This window comes from Ornithodoros turicata, chromosome 10 (assembly GCF_037126465.1).
Source record: "Ornithodoros turicata isolate Travis chromosome 10, ASM3712646v1, whole genome shotgun sequence".
Classification (NCBI taxonomy): Eukaryota; Metazoa; Arthropoda; class Arachnida; order Ixodida; family Argasidae; genus Ornithodoros; species Ornithodoros turicata.
This window is the reverse complement of record NC_088210.1, coordinates 9,616,855-9,637,408: the sequence shown is the minus strand read 5'-3', so window position 1 is coordinate 9,637,408 and position 20,554 is coordinate 9,616,855. Positions and strand designations below refer to the sequence as shown.

General features: G+C 46.4%; 1 protein-coding gene across 3 annotated transcripts; it reads left to right on the top strand.

The window, feature by feature from the left end:
- Positions 1–446: 446 nt before the first annotated feature.
- On the top strand, positions 447–17,387 carry LOC135370155 (microtubule-associated serine/threonine-protein kinase 3-like). 3 transcript variants are annotated; one of them, XM_064603851.1, is made up of 14 exons: positions 447–593; positions 662–726; positions 1,572–1,775; positions 1,831–1,995; positions 2,889–2,980; positions 4,664–4,829; positions 4,885–5,057; positions 6,841–6,911; positions 6,973–7,089; positions 7,693–8,174; positions 10,857–10,980; positions 11,054–11,193; positions 14,230–14,557; positions 16,979–17,115. In XM_064603851.1, the coding sequence occupies exons 1-14, from the start codon at positions 566–568 to the stop codon at positions 17,035–17,037; spliced, it is 2,214 nt and encodes a 737-aa protein (XP_064459921.1). In that variant the 5' UTR covers positions 447–565; the 3' UTR covers positions 17,038–17,115. The 3 variants fall into 3 exon arrangements, with proteins under 3 accessions (XP_064459921.1, XP_064459919.1, XP_064459920.1); XM_064603849.1 differs by having other exon boundaries at positions 449–593; positions 14,230–14,577; positions 16,979–17,387; XM_064603850.1 differs by having other exon boundaries at positions 450–593; positions 1,834–1,995; positions 14,230–14,577; positions 16,979–17,387.
- The last annotated feature ends 3,167 nt before the right edge of the window (positions 17,388–20,554 follow it).

Genomic DNA, 20,554 nt, shown 5'->3' with positions numbered 1-20,554 from the left:
TTTTTTGTGTAGGTGCCCCCATGAAGATATTTGCGTACGTGGGTGCAACAGATGTGCCCATACTTGTACCGTGTACTTGTATAGGTAGTATTCGTGAATACTACCTACAATTACACATTAATGTCGATTGTGGTACGTGGAGTCTCTCGTTTTATTTGTTGCGGATCTTTTCTGTCCAGGTCTTTCAAAGTGTACAAAAAGTGCTCAAGTTTTCTCATGCGATGTACTTCACTCATAGTAATTTTCACTATCCAGTTGTTTCTATTAACTAAGGGTATGACACAATGTAAGCACTGTGATTCTGGAAGGATAACCGCGTGTTATGGATATCGGGATAAGTGCTGTTTGGTTAAATGGGTGAACCTCGTAACGTGAGGCGATGTGAGCCTTCCCTTCACGGTACATGGTACATCATGTACCATCACAGTACCATCCCTAACACCATCGCGATTTCGGGGAGCACGTTCATCTCGTGGGTTCGATCTTTATTCTTCTAGGAGTAACTGCAACGCTTGGGTGAACAGTTCATCGTGTCATTAAAAGCCAGCTCCGGTGGAAGGCCCCAATGGCAGCTTCGTCTGAACACTATGCCGGTATATCTTAAATTATTTTCTTCATTGAAACCGAGCGCTTACGATTATTCTGTGTTTCCTAATCTTAGAAGCTGCCGAAAAACGGGACAAGCGGAAGACTTCAGCCAAGATGCTTGTCACACTATTTCCGAGGGTGAGTTCTTGAATACACTAAGCAGCACCTTGGTCTGGGGAAGGATCGGAGGAGGCGAGAGGCTTGATATCAGGAGAGGACGTTCCGCTCATTCTCTTTACCGTGTATTCACCCGAGCGACATCCTTACGGAATGTTCTAGTGGAAGAAAAAGCGAAAACACCGCTTACAGAGCCGAAGTTCCGTCCCGTGTGATGTTGAGCATTCACACGGTGCGGACTATCGGGAGTGGCGTACTGGGCATTTAGCAGACGACACTTAGCAGACGACACCATCAGCGTGTTTTCCTGTCGTCTGCTACGGAATATCTTGTGGCTGTGTAGCAGGATATTCCCCACAGTGTACGTGAAGACACGACGTTGAGCGCTCGCGCTCACGTGACAGCAGAAAGCTATTACCCTTTTCGCATCTTCTGCTTCTGGGGGAATGTCGCTCGTGTGAATACACTGTTAATGACAGCAGAAGCGATGTCGCTTATATTTTTGCAGTGGCTGTAACGACTGAAGGCCCTGCGCGCGAACCGCTGCTTTCTATACCAGAGTGCATGATCGCGTCCTTACATGGGAAATGCGTAGTAAGGCAGACACAAGAGCACTAATTTCCAACTGAACTTATTGTCGCCAAACAATATATGTCATACCAGAGAGTCCCCCGTATTTGCTACATCCGGAAGACCTGCGCCCACACCCTAAAATGTGGAACCATAACTCCTCCCAAGCGATTTTTCCAGCGGACCTGTGTCTTGTTGATATGCAACCTTGTCGTGCTGTTCCTGTTGGATACTGTCCTCCGCTGCTGCAGCGTATTTGTAGAAGTATACTGGCGACTGAAGTCCGTTCCTTCTAGATCCCAAGGACAGCGTCTGTGCTGCTGGAGTTCTTCATCAAGCGTGAAACGAGCGTGTCCCTTTTCCGCGAGCCACTGTCTCTCTTCTGCCAGGAAGAGGTCGTGCTGCACGCGAAGGAGTGTCTGCTCAAACTCAACAAGCAAGTGATCAACTACCAGGACCTTCGTGACATGTTCGAGAATTTAGCTGGTTTGCACAACATGGTATACGGTTTCCCTCGGGGAAAGGAGTGCGGTGTCTTAAAAGGCGGGTTTTCAGCAGTGTATCCGAAAGAATCTCGAAGTGGCCAAGAGCTTAGGAACCATGGTACGCAAGCTAACCATAATTGTGAGTGAAGTGGCTACCTCCTTGGAGAAGATCGCCGAGGTATCTGTCACTGACTGGTTGGCCATCGGTGACGCAATCGTCAACAAGCTTGATAAGGTAAGCCATCGACTTTCGATGCAACCTGGAAGCCAGAGCTACTTCTGGAAGACGTCTCCTCCGAGCATTATTCTAGACAAACAGCATTCTGAATAGTAGCGTAGTACGAAAGTGTTCCTTTCCGTGGGATTTTGCAGTATGTGTTAACGGTCAGAAGCCCGCACGTTGCTCTCCTCCAGATGTAACGGTATTCCGTGCAGAGGTTGATATTGAGCGCGTTGTATGATATTTATTTATTTATTTATTGAGGTATGGTTATACAAAGTATATCCGAGTTTTATCTGCCAGTTGGTTTATCACGTTTTTCCTTTTTTTTTTGGGGGGGGGGGAACTGTTATCATGAATACCTTGCGATCTATGCAAACTCTCTATTACCGTTTCACTTCAATGTAATAATGGGAGTTGTTTAATCGCCTCATCTTCTACTACGTTAGTTCTTACGATGAACACAAACACAAATCAATAATCAAAATTCGGCTTGATGCTTTGGCTTGTGCAAATTTCATCTAATGTTTTTGGTTTAGGCTGGTTTGTCTGCCTTTACATACACTCTTAGAAATGAACTTTTGCGCGCATAGCCAACCATCATCTCGGAATGACATCGTTACCTGACTCGATTTGTTAAAAACGGGAGGCGTTCACATTTTTGTGACACTTACGAACAGCATAAGTGACACAAAAAAGGCGTACGCCCCCCGTTTTCACCAATCGGGGGCAGATAACGGTATCATTCGAGATTATGGTTGGCTAGGAGCATGCCATGCGATGAAGTTCATTTTTAAGAGTATAGCGTTTTGCGACATTGCCTGCACCGTATGACGGCAAAAAAAAAAAAAAAGAAGAGGTGAAATGATAACGTGTCACGTGTCAGTAACCGTCTCCGTCACTTTCAGCGAACCATCCCCGAGCATCCCCCATTTTCCGCCTACATTCCCAAAATACATGACTTCGAGACAGTCCGGATGCTAGGAGCAGGAGGCTTTGGGTAAGCTGTCGTCTTGCGCGGCATGTGTCTGTGCTTTTTCAGCGTTCGCTAGGTTGCTTTCAGCGTTTGATGTAACTGGTGCCGTATAGCGGTTTAGAGGAAGGAAGTCCGGGAAAAATAAGGCACCGTTAAAACAGTCCATCGTCAACCAGCATTCCGAAGGACACCGTTGAAAAGGAAGTGGATCCACCTGCTTCAGACGCATTCTGCAAAATATGCAGTGTTCGAAATAGGCGCATCGAGTCAGTTCTTCGACAAATCAGTGGCGAGAGAACGACATTTGTTCGTTCTGGCTTCGATTCGAATGGCTCCGAGAGGTTATGTGGCGAAGTATCTGTTGGAATGGTGCATCTGTTACTCTTGCGCCCACGCAGGTTTACCACGCTGGGGATTTGAGTTTGCGGTGGTAGAGTGGAACAGTAACAAATGCGCTAGGAAAGAGAAAATGTCGAGTAAATGTAGATACCGAGGTTTACCGGGAGCCTGGCTGTACTGATCTACACTGTTGGGTATGTGTAAACGTTCCCGGAGAAATCGTGTGCATATCAATGTGAAATGGGCAAATTGTGGTCAATGGTAAGACTGAATTGAGGCATTCACAAGAAATGGGTAGTCCTCGTGGCACGTTTGGGCTGCATTTCGAGGGGGCTGCCAGAATTTCACCGCATAGCACACTTCTAGCCAACCACCAACACGAATGATATTATTTTGTCTTCGGATTTGATGAGGAGGTGCGTATATCTGGGACACCATTCTGCATGTCCCAGATAGGCTCCTTTTGTTCTCGACAAATCAGGAGACAGAATGATATCATTCCGGCTGGTGGTTGGCTAGAAGCGTGCTATGCGGTGAAGTTGTTTTTACAGTGAACGTTTAACAGTGAACTTCCCTATAGCATGACCTGGATACCTGTCGACCTATACGTATAGTGTAGTCGAGCAAGTATATAGCGTTCCATCTGAAGACATACAGATGCTGCCTTTCGATGTTCTAAGTACGAAACAGGTCAGTATACTATTAGAAATAAACTTCACCGTATAGCACGCTCCTAGCCAACCATCATCTCGTACGATATCGTTATCTGCCTTTATTTGTTGAAAATGGGAGGCGTACGCCTTTTTTGTGACACGTATGCTGTTGTTATTAATATGGTGAATATAATATAATACATAATAATAATAACAAATCGGGGCAGATAACGATATCATTCGAGATGATGGTTGGCTAAGAGCGTGCTATGCGGTGAAGTTCGTTTCTAAGAATTTTTTGGCTATAGTCGTGACGATGCCCACTTGAGTGCGGCCAACACAAGCTACCTCGACCCCCCCCCCTCATTTTTAGGAGTTTATACCCTAATGCTAGTGCCTCTTTCCCTTTTATGCAATTAGTGCTGTTTTTTTTTTAAATAGGCGCCGATAAGTGCCTAAAAGGGTATTTTACTTGCTGCTTCGTGTTTATTTAATAGTTAATAATAACGAAGCAAAAAAGTTCCAAGCAGCCGGGGACACGCTTCATTTGCAAGTACAAGTACAATCTCTCTGGTTCTCTGTGGCATATATCACTTTAGCTCATACTGTGCCGAGTATATACAGCCACTCCTTCAACGAAAATGTCGCAGGAAATACAAAGTTCGACAATAATGACTCTAAAACATGCCCTGTTTTTTTTTTTTTTTTTATTCAGAGCTGTTTACCAGGCAACGTATATTCCGGCCAACTTTGTAACCACAATTAAACTGGTAGCGAATGACCGCTTCGCCAGGAATAAGCAAGCGGCCATGGACAAAGTGGTAGCGTCTGTCGTGCGAAGCCCGTTTCTGGTCAAGTACTACTGCTGTTTTAGTGTCAAGGTAAGCAACTTACAGGACTTGGAACCTGTACCTTAAATGCTTTAATGCTATATAGGAGGCATACGTAACCGTCATGGAGTGGGTCTACGGCCTGGACCTTATGCGGGTGGTTACGAAGGAACAGTTCATCGAAATCAATGCAGTCCAGATCATCATGGCGCAGCTTATACTTGCTCTTGAACATCTTCATTTTCGGGGTTTTCTTCATCGAGACATCAAGGTGTCCAAGTGAGCAGAAATATTCCGTCCCACGTTGGGGTAACTATCACACTCGGATACGCGAGAGTGAGATGGATACGTTAAGGCGGACTCACTCTTAAGAAAGTCTATGGCAAATTTTGTTCGCAGGGTTCTCATAAACCTCACTAAATTTCTACATGAAAGAGCTACAGGCGTGTTCCCCTCGAGTTTATCTCGGGAATGACTGATTTTTGAAGGACTCACGCGATCCACTGATTTTTGGCGAATGAATATTTCTCAAATTTTCAGTACGTGGGAGTCTATGGGAGATGCAACAAAATCACTTCCCTCGGCACGCCCGCCCGCGATATTTGGGCCAAAATGATTTCATTCCTTACAGTAACAGTCTGGGAATTGATTGCAATCAACAAATTCGACGAGCTCACTCCAGTTTTCCAGATCCCTGCGAATGAAAATAATGGCTTTATCGCTTGTCAGGATGTTCTGCACGCAGCATGGCGCCGATCGCAATTCTTCCTTAGAGCGCGGGAGGCAGTTTTGCGGCGGTGTAGCCAACTCTCTCCGGAAGCAAATGTTAGCTGAATCGCATGAGCCCGCCTTAACGTTCAGCACCGCGGTTCACAGACTTCTCAGCCCAGTTTCTATTCCGAAAAGAGCTTACATATTAAATGCGCGAGTTTTAAAGGTTCGCATTCCCGCTGTAGCAAAGCGAGCTCCAGCAATACGCTGTGAAAGTGCGTCTCTGCGCATGAGAGGAGGCAGTGGGAGGGAAGAGGGAGGGCGCCGCCTTAGCCAATGGGGCTTCCCGAGTGGAGTAACCGGGAGAGGAGATATGCGCAGAACGCTCGGTTACTTGCAGAGCGTATAGTAACATCATTATGACATTGACAAAACACACGAATAGGAGCGCAGCGCAGGCGATTGTCTGCTTCACGTTCGCATCACAACATACTGAGTGAAAAGTGGTCGGTAAATACGGTGACTGCCAACGAGGCTATGTTCGACAATTGTCGAGATAGAACGACGCATTCAGAAGAGTAAGCGGAAGGCGCGTATTGGGGCTGCGGGGAACACTGATGTTCTCGCTGTGCCACACATTGTACTACAAATTGCCACAAAAAGGCGTACGCCCCGCGCTTCCGAAAATCAAGAGTGATAGCGGTATTACTCTGTACAATGGTTGGCCTTCAGAGTGCTATGTGGTGAAGCATTTGTTTTAAGAGTGTAGAGTGTAGTTCCGGAATCCACCAAGACTAACGCGAGAGATCCTTCATAGAGGAGCTAAAATGCAAAGATTGCACCTCGTGGAATAAAAGATGCCGTTACCCTGACAACGAAACTCAAAATGAACGGGATTAGTCTGATGTGTTGTTCATGAAGTATGAGCGATGTATGAGCGAATTTTCGTCAGGTAATTTTTGCTCTCCTTCTCTTGCTTGAGAACTGCGACAGCGTGGAAAGCCCTCAGACTGGCCTCCTCCTTAAACGACTTTCTACTATGACTTGACAATCTTTTGAGGAGACCAATGAGAGCCCGCTCCGCATAGCCGAGGAGGTGAAGGAAAGCCTAAATTGCGGTTTCTTTCGCACTCGCTACTCAGAACGACGCAACTAGTGAATCTCGTACACTTCACTGGCAGGAGTGTTGGCTGCAAGTGAAGGATCATGTACCAACTTGCCCGTCTGTTAACGAATCCTGTACCGTTTGTGTTGATGTCAAGGCAACAGCATATTTCACGTACTACCCGAGGCGAAATATTTAGTGCGTCGTTAAGAAGGATCAGGCACTGACCAACATTCTTTCTTGCAGCATGCTTATCATGCCAGGCGGCCGGGTTAAGGTAATCGATTTCGACACTGCCAAGACATGCCACGGTCACTGTACGTGAAACTACTTCCAGAGCATATAGTTGCAATTAACGCTTCGTATGTCACGATGCAGACTCGAAGCGGATACTGCGCGGATACTTCAAGAGAACGCCATTCGAATTCAATGACGGCGAGTGGGCAGGCACAGTACCCTACATGGCACCGGAGATACTCAAGCGACGACCGTACGGTAAGAATCGTGGATGGAGGGAGCTGTCGATGGACATGTGAAAATTACTGTTCTATTTAGAAATGTGCCGATACATTGAATGGTTAGTGTATCCATGATACGCTTCCCCTGACTACATTGATCATACAATGCTGCACGGTACTTTTACGGTAGGAGCTAACACTGGCTTCGCTGGCATTTCTCCGCTAACGTTCCTAGAAGCCCTCAGATGAAGAAAACGCGAGGAAGCACGATCGCGCAATAAAGGGGCACAGGGATTTTCCTGTGGACTGTAACACCTATATGTGCTACGTCTCTGGCTTTTTTGGCCATTCTGCATGAATAGTTTTGGGGATGTCGCAAGGTGGTACGAGAGGGGTACCGGGAAAATCCCTGAATGGGCATATTCATTCAATTAAATGATAACAGTTGATGAAAATGCATCAGCAGAGGGCCCTTCTGTGTTTCATTGCCTTGGCTACGAAATTGATCGGATGGTCATGAGGATATGTTTACGTAAAAAAAAGGAAGATGAACAGTTCAGGCAATCTTCCAAGATTGTTTCCACTGAGCAACGTATTCCAGGTGAAATCGAGATCTCATATACGGTGATCATATTTGCAGGACGAGCAGCAGACTGGTGGTCTTCTGGCATTGTCATGTACAAGCTTATGACGGGGCGGGTACCATTCCGAGGCAAAACGAAGCAATTTCTCCGTGATCGAATTATTACGTCGCCGCTAAAATGGCCCCGCATTGAGGAACATCCCCATTCAGCCAACGTCCCAGCGAAGGATATGGCCTACCGGATGCTGAAGAAGAACCCCGTTGAGCGCTTGGGCTCCCGCAGTTACAACGACCTGAAGGGCCACGAGTTCTTCAATCGCCTTGACTGGGAAGGACTGTACAGTAAAAAAACTTTGTGCGACATCCCCAGCATTAAGAGACTCCTCAGCGACGACATGGAACGCAAACGCATGACTCCTCCGGGTGAATGCCACACTGGGCCTCATCAACGAGTTGAGGAAATGACAGACTTGAGCCCCGACATCCAGAAGCCTTTGTTCTGTTACACGTCGCCGTCGTTCAAGAAGCTGCTGACGACGGTAAGCCAGAGACATCATACCTAACGTTAGGACCCAGGATATCCTGAACAATGGGGTATATCCCGGGATATCCCAAACAGCCGAGAATCTCGGCTGTTTTTCGTGTTCCAAAAAATTCCGCGGCGGCGAACGGCGCGCGCGTCAGGAACAGCGCAAGCGAGGTGAGAAGTGTTCTCGAAAACGTGGAGCACGTGGAGGCATCCACATCTTGTTGCGTGGCAAGTTTTGAAACTTACGTTTCTGCATCCCTATTGCGTTCTTTACCATGGTGAATATTAATCTCTGCATCTCCTTGCGTTCAGTTTTTTTTTTTTTTTGCTCCTTTCTCTTGCAAAGGGGGACCGAACCCTGATCAGGGCAGCGAACAATGTTCCAATATAGAAACAAGGTATACAACGCTACAACATAGACACAAATAATCCACACAAGCAGAAAAATCGGCACAATGGTGCAAGAAAGAATGAAAATACAAGATGGTAAGAGTAAACTGTAATAGGATGCCACCTAACAGTTCGCACACTGGTCTGCTGGTATCAATGAGTCTTGGGTGCTGGTTAAAATAGGTTGGAAGGTTGCTAGTTTTGGAAGTCGAATCATCAGTATTCAGTCGTATTGAGTGACGGTATGAAATAAGCTGATAGGCACTATGCGTCTGCGATAGGCACCTGCTGAAGGGCGAAGCGCCTAAGTTTAATTCGATTCGTACAGAAAAAACACTGAAGCCAAAAATTGACTGGAGTATTATCTCACCATCACGATAACGTTTTTTAGTGCTTTCAGTTTGCGACATTCAGTTGGACCAACGAAAGTGGTCCTTACGCAGTGCTACGCGATTCACCGTTTCTCTCTCTCTCTCTCGCAATAAATGATCCATATGACATCCCGTCAGGGTCCTGATTCGCACAATTTTTTAAAGAGCTGCGACCAAGCATCCTGGGGGCATACGGCTATAGAACGTCCCTTCACAACGCTTCCAGAGACGTTCGACAGACTTTAATTTGTTGAGGTAGAACTAGTCTCGGGCGTATGCCCGTCTCACGTCCACAGGACATCCTGTGAGGACGACGTTTGTACTTTTTCCGGACGTCCCTCGGCCATGGTTGTTTGGGTATGCACTACCCTATACGACTCCATACTACTACCCTATACTTTCACTGTGTACAGCCCATATGCTTAATTGTCTGGCGTCCGAGTCTGGATCTGAGCGATCTGCCCCTTTCTGTAATCAAAAGCCAGTGCATGTCATACCTGTATTTGTCGTCTGAAATGCTGCAGCACACTCTAAGAAAAAAGGGGGTGAAAAGGTGGTAACTTCTATAGTTACCACCTAGATCAACAATGCGTCAGATAAATGGTGTAAAAGGGTGGTAAAAGCAATTATCATATATCCAAATTGCTACCGAATCAGAAGTGGTAGCCCTATCGTGGCAGAGAGTGAGGTAGCAGGTAGAACTTTGCAACCTTTTAAGCACAACATATGCAGCAAATACTATATCCTGAAAGGTATAACTGCTCCGCCCTTTTTTCTGAGAGTGCACTAGGGAAAGCGGAAGGTAGCAGGCAGGGAGAGAGGAGGTAATTGATATCATGTCTTTGCTTCGAACATAATTTTGCTTGAAGCCGTTGCTTCAAAGTGTACTGACAACCTACTGAGGCCAGTTCAGTATGCAGTGTTCGTGGTATGCCAGATTTCCTCGGTACCTAATGTGGTTCAACTATAGGAGAGGTTTATCGTCACAGTCAGTTATCTTGTCAACTTACAGATTCGTGACTGCAGAGCTCCTACTAGAGATGACAACACAACACAACAGCTTACTCGCGACTAAGGTTTATTGGGAACACACACATTACAAACCTCTGATACTGAAACTTCTGATGAGTCAAGCAACAGGGAATGACGGCCACAACAACAGCCAGAACACCTGGTTTTAACAACCAACCGTAACCCCCCACGGAGGAACATTGACCTATGTAACTTTTTTTTTTAATTTCGAGTTAGCGCCGCGAAGCAACTGTGGCTCTGAGCGGCGTACAGACGTGGACAGATGGAAAGAGGACAGCAGGAAGGAGTGGGGGGACAGGGGGTTCGTATGCGTCCTGGGCCGACTTCAGTGGGAACTGTGCCGACGTTCGTCTGGACAGTTGTCGGAAAACCCCGGGAAAACCTCAGATAGCACAGCCTGTGACAGGATTCGAACCCGTGTCACCTCCCAGTCCCGCCGTGGAAAGCGACCATCCTAACCACTATGCCGCGGGAGATGGATATAAGAGACGTACTCTCATGCACGTATCCCATCTCAGACTCTTCTTGATGGAAGGTGTGCTTACCACGTGACCATTTTCGCCTCGTGTCACGAGATATGGCTCCCATATTTCCCTGACTAATTGTTCTTTAAGAACACTTCAATATACGTTGCGAACTCTGGACAAGACACCCGTACGCACGACAGTGTATAGACAGTTTGCAAGGAGGAGTGTCTCTATGCTCTAAGCAACAGTGTTCGCGGAAGCGGGTGTTTAGGCACCTGCTTATTTGGCCAACATACACTCCGCCATTTCTCGTTCTTCGTCTGCTAGCAACTCTGCAGTCATGAATCTTTACCGACAACCTCAACGTTATGATTCTACGGTTTTCGCCTGTCTGTCTCACGTTTTCGCGTCTCACATGCTTCAATGTTTCAGGTCAAGGAAAGCAAGACAGCGGTTACTTTGACCGAGACGTTCATGGACACTAGCGACTCCGCCAGCTCTGGTATAGATTATGGCATTGCTACGCAGGGACAATCGTCCAAGACAGCTACAAGTGGTAAGCAAAAACTTTGGGCGAATTAAAACTTGGCTGTATATACGACCCCCTTAATATTTCTTGCTCTTGGCAGAGAGGGATAGTCACCACTTCGGACCAGAAAAGATCGACATCATACTGTTCAGAAGAAAGAAATTTTGCAAGTACTGGGGTTATGGATTCAAGCTGCGTAAACGGAAAGGGGAAGAAAACAACGACTTTATTTACGTAGAGGTAAGACTTTCCGATGCCGAGCACTTCTACTACCGTGAACTGCCAACACCACGTAAAGCTCACCCGTCGACGTGACGTAACGACTAAGAGTCAGCCAATCGGTATCGTGATTTCAGCGGCCGTAGCCAATTACGAACGTGCTTTCAGTGGCCGTAGTCATAGTGACGAGCCACCGTCAGTCGCATGGGCAGTCACTGTCGTCTGCGAGTAGTGAACGTCTCCCCGTACTAAATGGGAAAACAAAATAAAGCGCAAAACTGTCCTATATTTTTCTTCAGACTAATTTTCTGGAAAGCGCGTTGCACTTTTAGTCTACAGGTTCAAGTTAGATAACAATCATCTGCTACAGTTCTTGTGTTCGCAGAACGCCGAATCGTGGTAGCCACAGGGGTGACACAAACCCGCCATTGTTGTAACTACCCTCAAGCGGGTGCTTTTGGCAAAACTGCCATCTTGTCCTGGTCGCACGTCATACAAAACGTCATTTTCAGGTCATGTGACTTTGTTTATATGTCGTTTTGCCGCTTACCGACATATTTTCGCCGTCATAACACCAAGAGATTACCGTATTTTGCTGCGTAAACTATGCGGTGCTTCTTCCGCAACATGGTAGCCCATTTCCCCTTAGTTTAAGTACATGGCATCGGCTCGGTAAGTATTAACGCGCAGTCATCACATCTTTGGAAGTCAACAATACGAGGCGTTGTGTGCAAAACTGCGCGTTTTACTGCAAGATTATCGGATAAAAATAATTACCGTGATCAAAAAACATCCAAAACGTCGTCCAGAAACAACAACCGCATTGTTTACAAACGGTTTGGCCGCCGATCGCGGGCGCCGCCATCTTTAAGGTCACGTGTGCCTTGACGTTTGCTGTGACGTGCGACCAGGACCTGTCCAGGATGCATTGCGTTCGCCCAGCACGCTTTCGTCTACGGAGGAATACATTGGATGCCACCCCTGTGGTGGTAGCAGACGAATTCTGAGTTTATGTGTCGATGTAGCGAAAGAGGGAGAGGAGGCGTTAAGCAGGTTTTATGTATCTAGGTGGCGTTGGAACTGCGTCATACCCACAGCCGTATATTAAAAGGGAGTCTGGCCATTAATGGGTCATGCCTATACCTGAAGCTCCGCCCACTTTTTCAGCTTTCCGACCAATGAAGTCTTGAAATATGGGGCGCTATCGATCAGCCTATCCTCACTATTTGCCCCCTTATCCAACATGGGCAGCGCCATTTTGGGTGGCAAGTGGATTGGATGGGATTGAAATGGATAGCTCTCGCAATCTGCAAAATTGGTGGATTTTTGGTGCCAATTTTGATGAGCGCCACCTAGGGAGCGTAAGGCACGTCGGGAATTGTCGTCTGCTTCCGTCGTTGTACCGTTGCCGGCAGAACCACCTGCTGGGACACACTCTGTTGTCGGTAGGATTTTTAATCAAATCTACATGAATAGTTGGAATATAAGAGGCAAGAGTATTCATATCCATGAAATCCAGCAGTTAAGATTGTACAGCACAGCGCCGTTTTTGTTATGTTTTCGTTGTGATCGCCGTGTTCACTAGGCCTAACACCGGCGGCAAAACGTATTATTTTCGGTTAGATATCGATGGATGAGCATCAGTTGAAACTGATTTCCGAGAAACGTATATGAGGATGTACATTTGCAGCGTAAAATCAGTAGTCTGTGAAAAATTTTTGTCACGAAATCCCCGCTTCACTGTGTTTGTTTTCGTCGCCATTTTGGGTGGCAGTGAGGTGTCATGGCGACCCCCTTGATAAAGAGCAAACCAATCAGTGGTGCGAAACTGTGATTGACAAGTCGAGCCTCTTTTTGTGACTCCTCCCAATGGCCAGACTCCCTTTTAATATACGGCTCTGGTCATACCCAGTGCGGTGTATGCCAAAGGGAGTCTGGCCATTAATGGGATCTGCCTATACCTGAGGCTCCACCCACTTTTTGAGGTATCTAGCCAATCACAGGTCGATATACAGTTGTCTATTATTACATCCATCCAGTATTTATACCTCACCCTTATTTACTGGGTGCCACAATTTTCGAGAAGCTCGATTGATTCGGATTGAAATGGATATCACTGGTGACAGACCAAAACGACGGATTTTGCGCCCATTTTTATCAACGCCATCTGCATGGAGAGATGCATGTTGGGAAGGCGCAGAATTGCAGAAATGGTTGCTGGCAGAAGTGATTGGCCAGGAGAGCGGTAGAACCGCTTCTTCGTAGCAGACGACTGTCGGTATGAAGTTTTAAATCACGTAATGTAAGTAGATCGAATCAAAAATGAGCAAAGATGTATGTATAAATAAAATGCAATTATATAATGCAAAAGCTTACGTATAAGGGCCGTCCTTCTTGCTATTTTCTTTCTATTACGGTCTTAAACTAGGCCTAACGTTAGCGACGAAAAATCCCATTTTCGCGTAAATAATGGTGTCGGAGAGATAGTTGACACTGATTTTGCATATGCGTACATGAGGATATATACTCACAGTATGAAATGAAAGTAGTCTGTGAAAATTTTTTGTCACGAAATCTCCGCTTCGCCGTTCCAAGCACCATCCTCCATCTTGGAGAAAATTTGGTGTCATGGCAGCTCCCATGGAACACGGTAACCAATGAAATGCGCCTAAGTTTGATTGAGCGGTCGAGCCCCTTTTTTAGGCTCCTCCTAATGGCCAGTCTCCCTTTGGCATACACGGCACTGGTCATACCGGACGCTCCACTTGTGCGGTTAGACAATAGGCCCGGTTTCACCAATGCTGAGTAACACCTGAACCGATATCAACGGTCCCTTAACTAGAATTTAACGCTTAACCGTGCTTTACAAAAGGGAGTTAAACTGAAACTTTCACACGTCACCAACCAAGTTTGCAAAACAGAATTCAGCATAACAACACTTGATCTCGGTTCAAAGTTCACCAGCGTTGGTGAAACCGGGCCACGGGTGATTTAGATTAGGCATGAATCACTGCGGAAGTTATATCCAGCTGTATCTGAGAAAAATGTTCTACGCAGAGTGTAGCGCCTGATAGCCCCGCCGACCAGTCGCAGCTGCTTCCATTGGATGTGATACTGTCGGTGAATGGTACTTCCGTGGCCGATATGCCGCTCGAGAAAGTTCACAAACTTATCAGAAGTTCCAGCGACCAAATGGTCCTCTCCGTGATGGCGGCAAGCGTCTACCGTCTGCTGACCACTCGACGCGACATGATGGCCTTCGTGAGGACAGTACCGAAACACACGCTCATTTTGGCCAGGAGGGACTCCACGTGTGCGGGCGGCAACCCGTTCGGGATCGACATAATCGACGCCAACACGTGGGATAGCACGGGCAAACAATTCTGTACGTTATTTGTGCTTACGGTAAGCAGGATGTCTGTTCTTACCGACACTGTATTGCATAAGGGACACATTCGAGTAGTATGAGGTGAACCTCCGCGTACCGCACATCAGAAGTGTCGCTATCTCAAGCCTCGTCCGAATGACGGGATCGTCAACCAGAGATTTATGCAGACCCCCCCCCCCGACACACACACACACACGCCTCGTAACACCCCCCAAAATCTGGGAGACCCCCCAAAATTTGTCAAAAGCATGTTTATACACCTCCTTACAGAGCCCCCTCCCCCAATGACGAAACCATGACTGTCGTCAACGACTTTGCACGTCACGAAGTCTCTCGCAGACCTCGCGTTACGCCCTACGCGCTTTGCTGCTGCGGCCGCTTGGGGTCTCGCTCATCCACAGAATTTCAAAAAGCACAATCTTCTGCATATAGTCTGCAAACTGACTTCGCCAAAGAATTCTAGGTCAGGCCGCTACAAGTGTAAGTTTGTAAGTTGTTGTTGTATACCGGTTGTTTCACCTAAAGTGAAAAAAATTCTAACTGACTATGTACTCGCCGGAGGATTGTGGGACTTTCGGCAATTACGTTATGGAAACGTTTGGCACCACTGAGTACAGCTTTGGACAATTTCTAATTCAGGAGTCCCAACAAAAACTATGCGCGGTATCGCAACAGAAGGAGTCACAAAATTAGTAAGTCTGCTTTAGCCCCGCCTGCTTGATTGTTGCAAAGAAGTGCACGAAAGGTGCGGGGAGAGGAGGAAGAGTTACCGCCTCTTGTTTTACCTTTCTTTCCCCCGCCATGACCTTGATGCTGGTGGTCTTATCACAAAGAAGGCAAGGCAAGGCAAGGCAAGGCAACGCAACGCATCTTTCTGTTGCGATACTGTGCATAGAAATTAGATATGATGTATCCTCAACCACAATTCCAGCACCTCCCGCCAATGTGATCTTGGGTAAACTCGCCATCACGTGAAGTTATAGTCATTATGCAACTGTCAGTAATGACCTGATTCAGCGACCGTATAGTCATGGGGGCCAGCTGCGATTAGCCACATGGGCAGGCACTTATACAAAGCACGTGTTTAAAAGTCTGTAGCGATTCGCGGAAGCAGACGACACGACATAACTCCCCTGGGCAAAGAAATGAGAGGAGACACTACTAGGCACGTGCACTAGGAGATACTAGGCACGCGTGCGCGTATCTACGTGACCTTGCTTCTGCACAAGGTACAGGACCAAGTAACATCACGCTACAGATCGAGTGCCGAGAATTCATCGCGCTGGTTCTTCTGCTAATCCTGCAAGCAGGGTCATTCAGGATTTAGACGTGCAGCAGAATAATTGAAGCAGTCAAGAACGCTGGACAGGGTGACATCACAACCTGCTACACTGACAACGGAAGGTGGTTTATTTAATACCCAAACATATATCGAAAATTGACGCAGGAGAAGGACAATGGGGGACCCGAGCAAAATAACTGATCGTACAGCCAAACACTTGAACACATGCAGTTTGATTCCATGTAATCTCGAGTACCTTATGATCACCCCCGAAGAAACTCGACCACCTTACGGGATAGGCTGATAGACTGCCAACTTCATCAAGCATCACCTGCTTCTTTTCCCTGACATTCCGTACTTTAAACGATTCTTTTATTTTTTTCTCGTACTGCCTTTTACAAGAGAGCGAAATACCACATCACTTCTACACTCCACCAAACCTTTCCTTGTGTTCCATACCCGTTTTGCTGTTTCTATTAACAGTTCTACACAAGCTCTGAAGCCTTACAGGAGATACGGGGTTCCTGCAGTGCTTTCGGCTCCTGTGAGGCTTCAGAGCTTGTGTAGAACCGTCAACAGAAACATCAATAGACGTGTTTGGAAAGTGCAACTCAAGAAAAGCTTTGTAGAGTGTAGACGTGAAGTGGTATTATACGTAGTATTCCACTCTCTTGTAAAAGACAGTACCTTAGGCAAACGAGGCGTTGCTTGAATGCAGAGCTACTGGACAATAAAACCATCCTAAGAAGCACTACGCCATCTGGGCTTCCTGGCCATCCTGTGGTTGCCCGCCAGCCTTCCGAAAACAATTGTAAAATCATCGTTTAAGGTATGGAATGTCAGCAAAGTTTCACAGGCTTTTTTCATTCAAGAAGCAGGTTCTGTGATATGGGATGCAGTTTCTTCGGGGGTGATCGAAAGGTACTTACTGTGTTTGAACTTCCTCTACGATCACACACACGTAGACGTAGACATATTTAAGTATGTTTACGTCATATGGCGAGTCCGAATTAGGACTCGACACGACCCAAGAAGGGCAGCTGCAATACATACTTACATAAATAGTGTGATATTTAGTACAAGAGCTTTTGGAAACAGTGCTCGTTTAGAAGCTAACAGCGTTTAACATCTTTCAGCGGGCCGATGTGTCCCCGTCCATGGGCAGCCCGTTGTTTCCAGGAGACGTCTTGACTGAAGTGGGTGGAAGGGAACTGGAAGGTGAAACCACTGGCAAGGTCAAGCAAATACTCAGGGCGAGCAACAAAGATGTCACTATCACTGTTGTTCCTCTTTCATCGCTTCGCCGAAAGCGCATCATGGTCAGCAAGCTACGTGAAACAGCTATAACGGACGTCAATGTTGCCTCCAAGTCAACAGGAGCAGAGATTGCCAGTTGCGTAGACTGAAGTCTCTTCACGGATCTGGATACTCTGATTAGCACAGATATGCAACAATACGATAACATGATGATTGAGAAAATGCGTACAAAGTCTGACGCGATTAATTTTTTGAACTTGATACATATTTCATTAAAACATATTATGTTTCAAATTTAATGCAATCGTTTCTGAAAAACTGGACAGCAGGACTGCACAGGGCATAAGAAAGGTAAACTGAATCCTTTCCAGGGCACGTTCAGATAGTACCCCAAGTGTCGCAAACCGAAGCGACGAAGGCATTAAGCGACGAAGGCACGTTAGTGACGAAGGCACGTTAGTGACGAAGGCACGTTAGTGACGAAGGCACGTTAGTGACGAAGGCACGTTAGTGACGAAGGCACGTTAGTGACAAAGCTTTCGCTTGTGAGTCTTCGAATACTTCCAGCGAGCGTGGCCCAGGGCCCGAAAGATGACCTTGAGGAGATCCTGCACGAACCTCAGTGGTATATTACCTGTAGCAGACGTTACCTGTAAGACTCGTGTGTGTGTGTACGTGAATGTGCTCTCCGTTGTCGGCCTCAGTGGTAGGCAACGTCGCGACTAACGCTCTGGGGGAATGTGCGTCCTGGGCAGACTTCTAAGGGAACTTATGACATATGTGTGGCAGCGTCTGAGGAAACACCCGGGAAAATCTCCAGACAGAGCAGCCGGCTCCGGGATTCGAATCAAGGTACCTCCCGGTCTCGACGTGACATGGCCAGTGCCAGAAGGCTTGCTTGTGGTGCGACCCTGTGGTGCTTGGTTTCATTGCACGTGACTTTTGTTCAGTAGGCAGACCTGCACCTCCTCTTGGGCTTGTGTGCGTGCGTACTGGCAGAGCCGTCAGGATAATAAGGGGATCTCCGTAGTACATAACTGGGTAGCGGGAATAGCTATATCTGGTCGTCCGGAACTTCTGTACGACATTTCACGCCTCATTTCCTGATATGTGCCCCATTATCTGACTAACGATACAAATACATCGTCTAGTTAACACTTTGCTGGAATGGTCTGTGCCCCAACTGCCTCTCACACATGGCTAACTACTACTACTTTGTTTTGATTATTGCGCTATTACATCGCCACAAGCGATAATGTACCACATCGCCCGCGGTAATATAGTGATGAGTAGATGCGTGGATTTTCATGCAAATGCATGTTGATTTTTTTATATGGTTTCGTATCTGTACGATGAAAAAAAAAAACTTTTGGTCTTGATTTGGGACCGATCAGAAAGGTTCTATGGTGCATAGAACCTTTCATGCGATATGTGCAATATGTATGTTTCATGCACAGGCATGCATCACATGAAAAGCGCATATTCTGTCATATTTTCAGGTGCGAGAGCTTACTTCATTTTCCATGGATGTTTTTTCTGGGTCGTCTCGCAAAAATTCTGGTCGGAATCGAATATTTTTTATGTAACGGTGGGGTGGGGTGCGGTGTTCAGCCCGTACCCATGTCTGCTCCATCGTCCACAGAGTGCATGGCTGATGGGCCGTACTTCACCTTCGCCAAATTACCGTTACGAAGACGGGCGGCGTTCGCATTTTCATTGACATGATGCAGTGCCGAACTCAAGGTCATGACGAAACAAGCCTGAGCATGGCCAACACGACAAACATGAACGGGTTTGTTAGTGTTTTCCGTGTTGCCCGTGCTCAGGCTTGTTCCGTCATCCACCAGCTAGACTGCGTTTACGCTATTTTATCAATCGCGAATGCAAAGCCTTCAGCTCCATGATTTATATCTGTGGCGCAAGTATCCCTTGCTGTGTTCTGCGGAATGAATGCGCCTCTATTTTACCGTATTATCACCTAAAAAATTCCCACTTTTTTTAAAAACAGGCATTCGGTGCATTGCTTTTGTACCAAAAACAATGAAAACATGACATATGGAGGATTTTTACTGCATATTTCGAGGAATTTCAGTGCATAGTTGCATGCATATTTCTGCAGTTTTTAGAGCATATTTATCCACGCTCTAGTGACGAACCTAACCTAACCTAACACGACCGAAGCACTCGCAGTGCTGTTTGGAGCGCATGGAGATCAGGGAGCCTGTCTGGATTAGGAGGCACATGCTACTAGGTGTTAACGTTGATTTGAACGAGATCTGCTTAATAATACTTTATCCACAATTGCTCTCACTACCTCTAGCACAGTGCGCCAAAAGCTTCGTTCATATGTTAACCCACATAGAGAAACAATATTTTCCTCAATTTTCTCACTATATTTGGGTCATCCTGCACCGAGTGTCTATTACACCCTTTTCTGCACACGTCCCTCTTTGAGGGCTTCCTGAATTTAGCTAGCAGGGTTGTTAAAGTTCGTTTTTAAAAGTACCTGAGTTAGTTAGATAAATGGGTTTAAAAGTATCTGAGCTACAGCTATATATGCCCCTTGGGAGAAAATACATGGCTACAGTATCCGATAATTCCAAAAATGTACTCAGTACCTTTAAGTTACATTTCAAACTTGATTGGATTGATTTGGAGAGCTGACCTTCGTTGGATACCAATTAGTTAAGCAGATTACCTTAGGCCACCTGATGTGATGACTAGGGCTAGGAATTGTACGCAAATGCGTTTTTTTTTTGTGGGGGGGGAGGAACAGCATATGCATGCAGGCCTAGTCTAGAGTACAGAACACATGTTTAGGAAGTCGTGTAAATAGCGTTTATACCGCATATAAGTGCGTATTTCCAGCATTTTTTAAACGCGTCCTATTTCTATGTATAAGAGCATATCTTCCAAATTTTCGACCGTAAAATTCCGAAATGCACCTTTTTATCGCTATTTGCACGCATAAACATGTAAACAAACACACCCGACCACGCTGGCCTCGTGCAAAATGGCGCCGTCCTTCGTAGGCGCTCAAAGGTTTTGTGAATAAAGGCATTTCGAGTATTTATGACTGTTTTTGATAGACGCCCCTCGTCTCAAAGATAGGTTGTTTGAGTGTTGCGACACCGAATTACGTAAGAAAGTTAGTGTGAATTCACGCAGTGAGCTCCGGCGTGGGCAAATGGAGAGGTTAGGCCTTACGCGTACCGATAACGGCGATAAGCACAACCATTACGTTGTTTCAGTGCACAAGCAGCACAACAATGCGACGGTCTTTATCTTTTGCCAACAATCTTTGATCTTTTGCCACCTCGTGGGTGGAGTCTATTTTGACGTCAGAGTCGTCGCTGCGCCGCCCACAAAGCCTGAATCCAAGCAGAATCCACTTATCAGCCATCTGGTGCGCGCCATTTTGATGCTAATCGACAGCTTTGTTGTCGCATTGAATA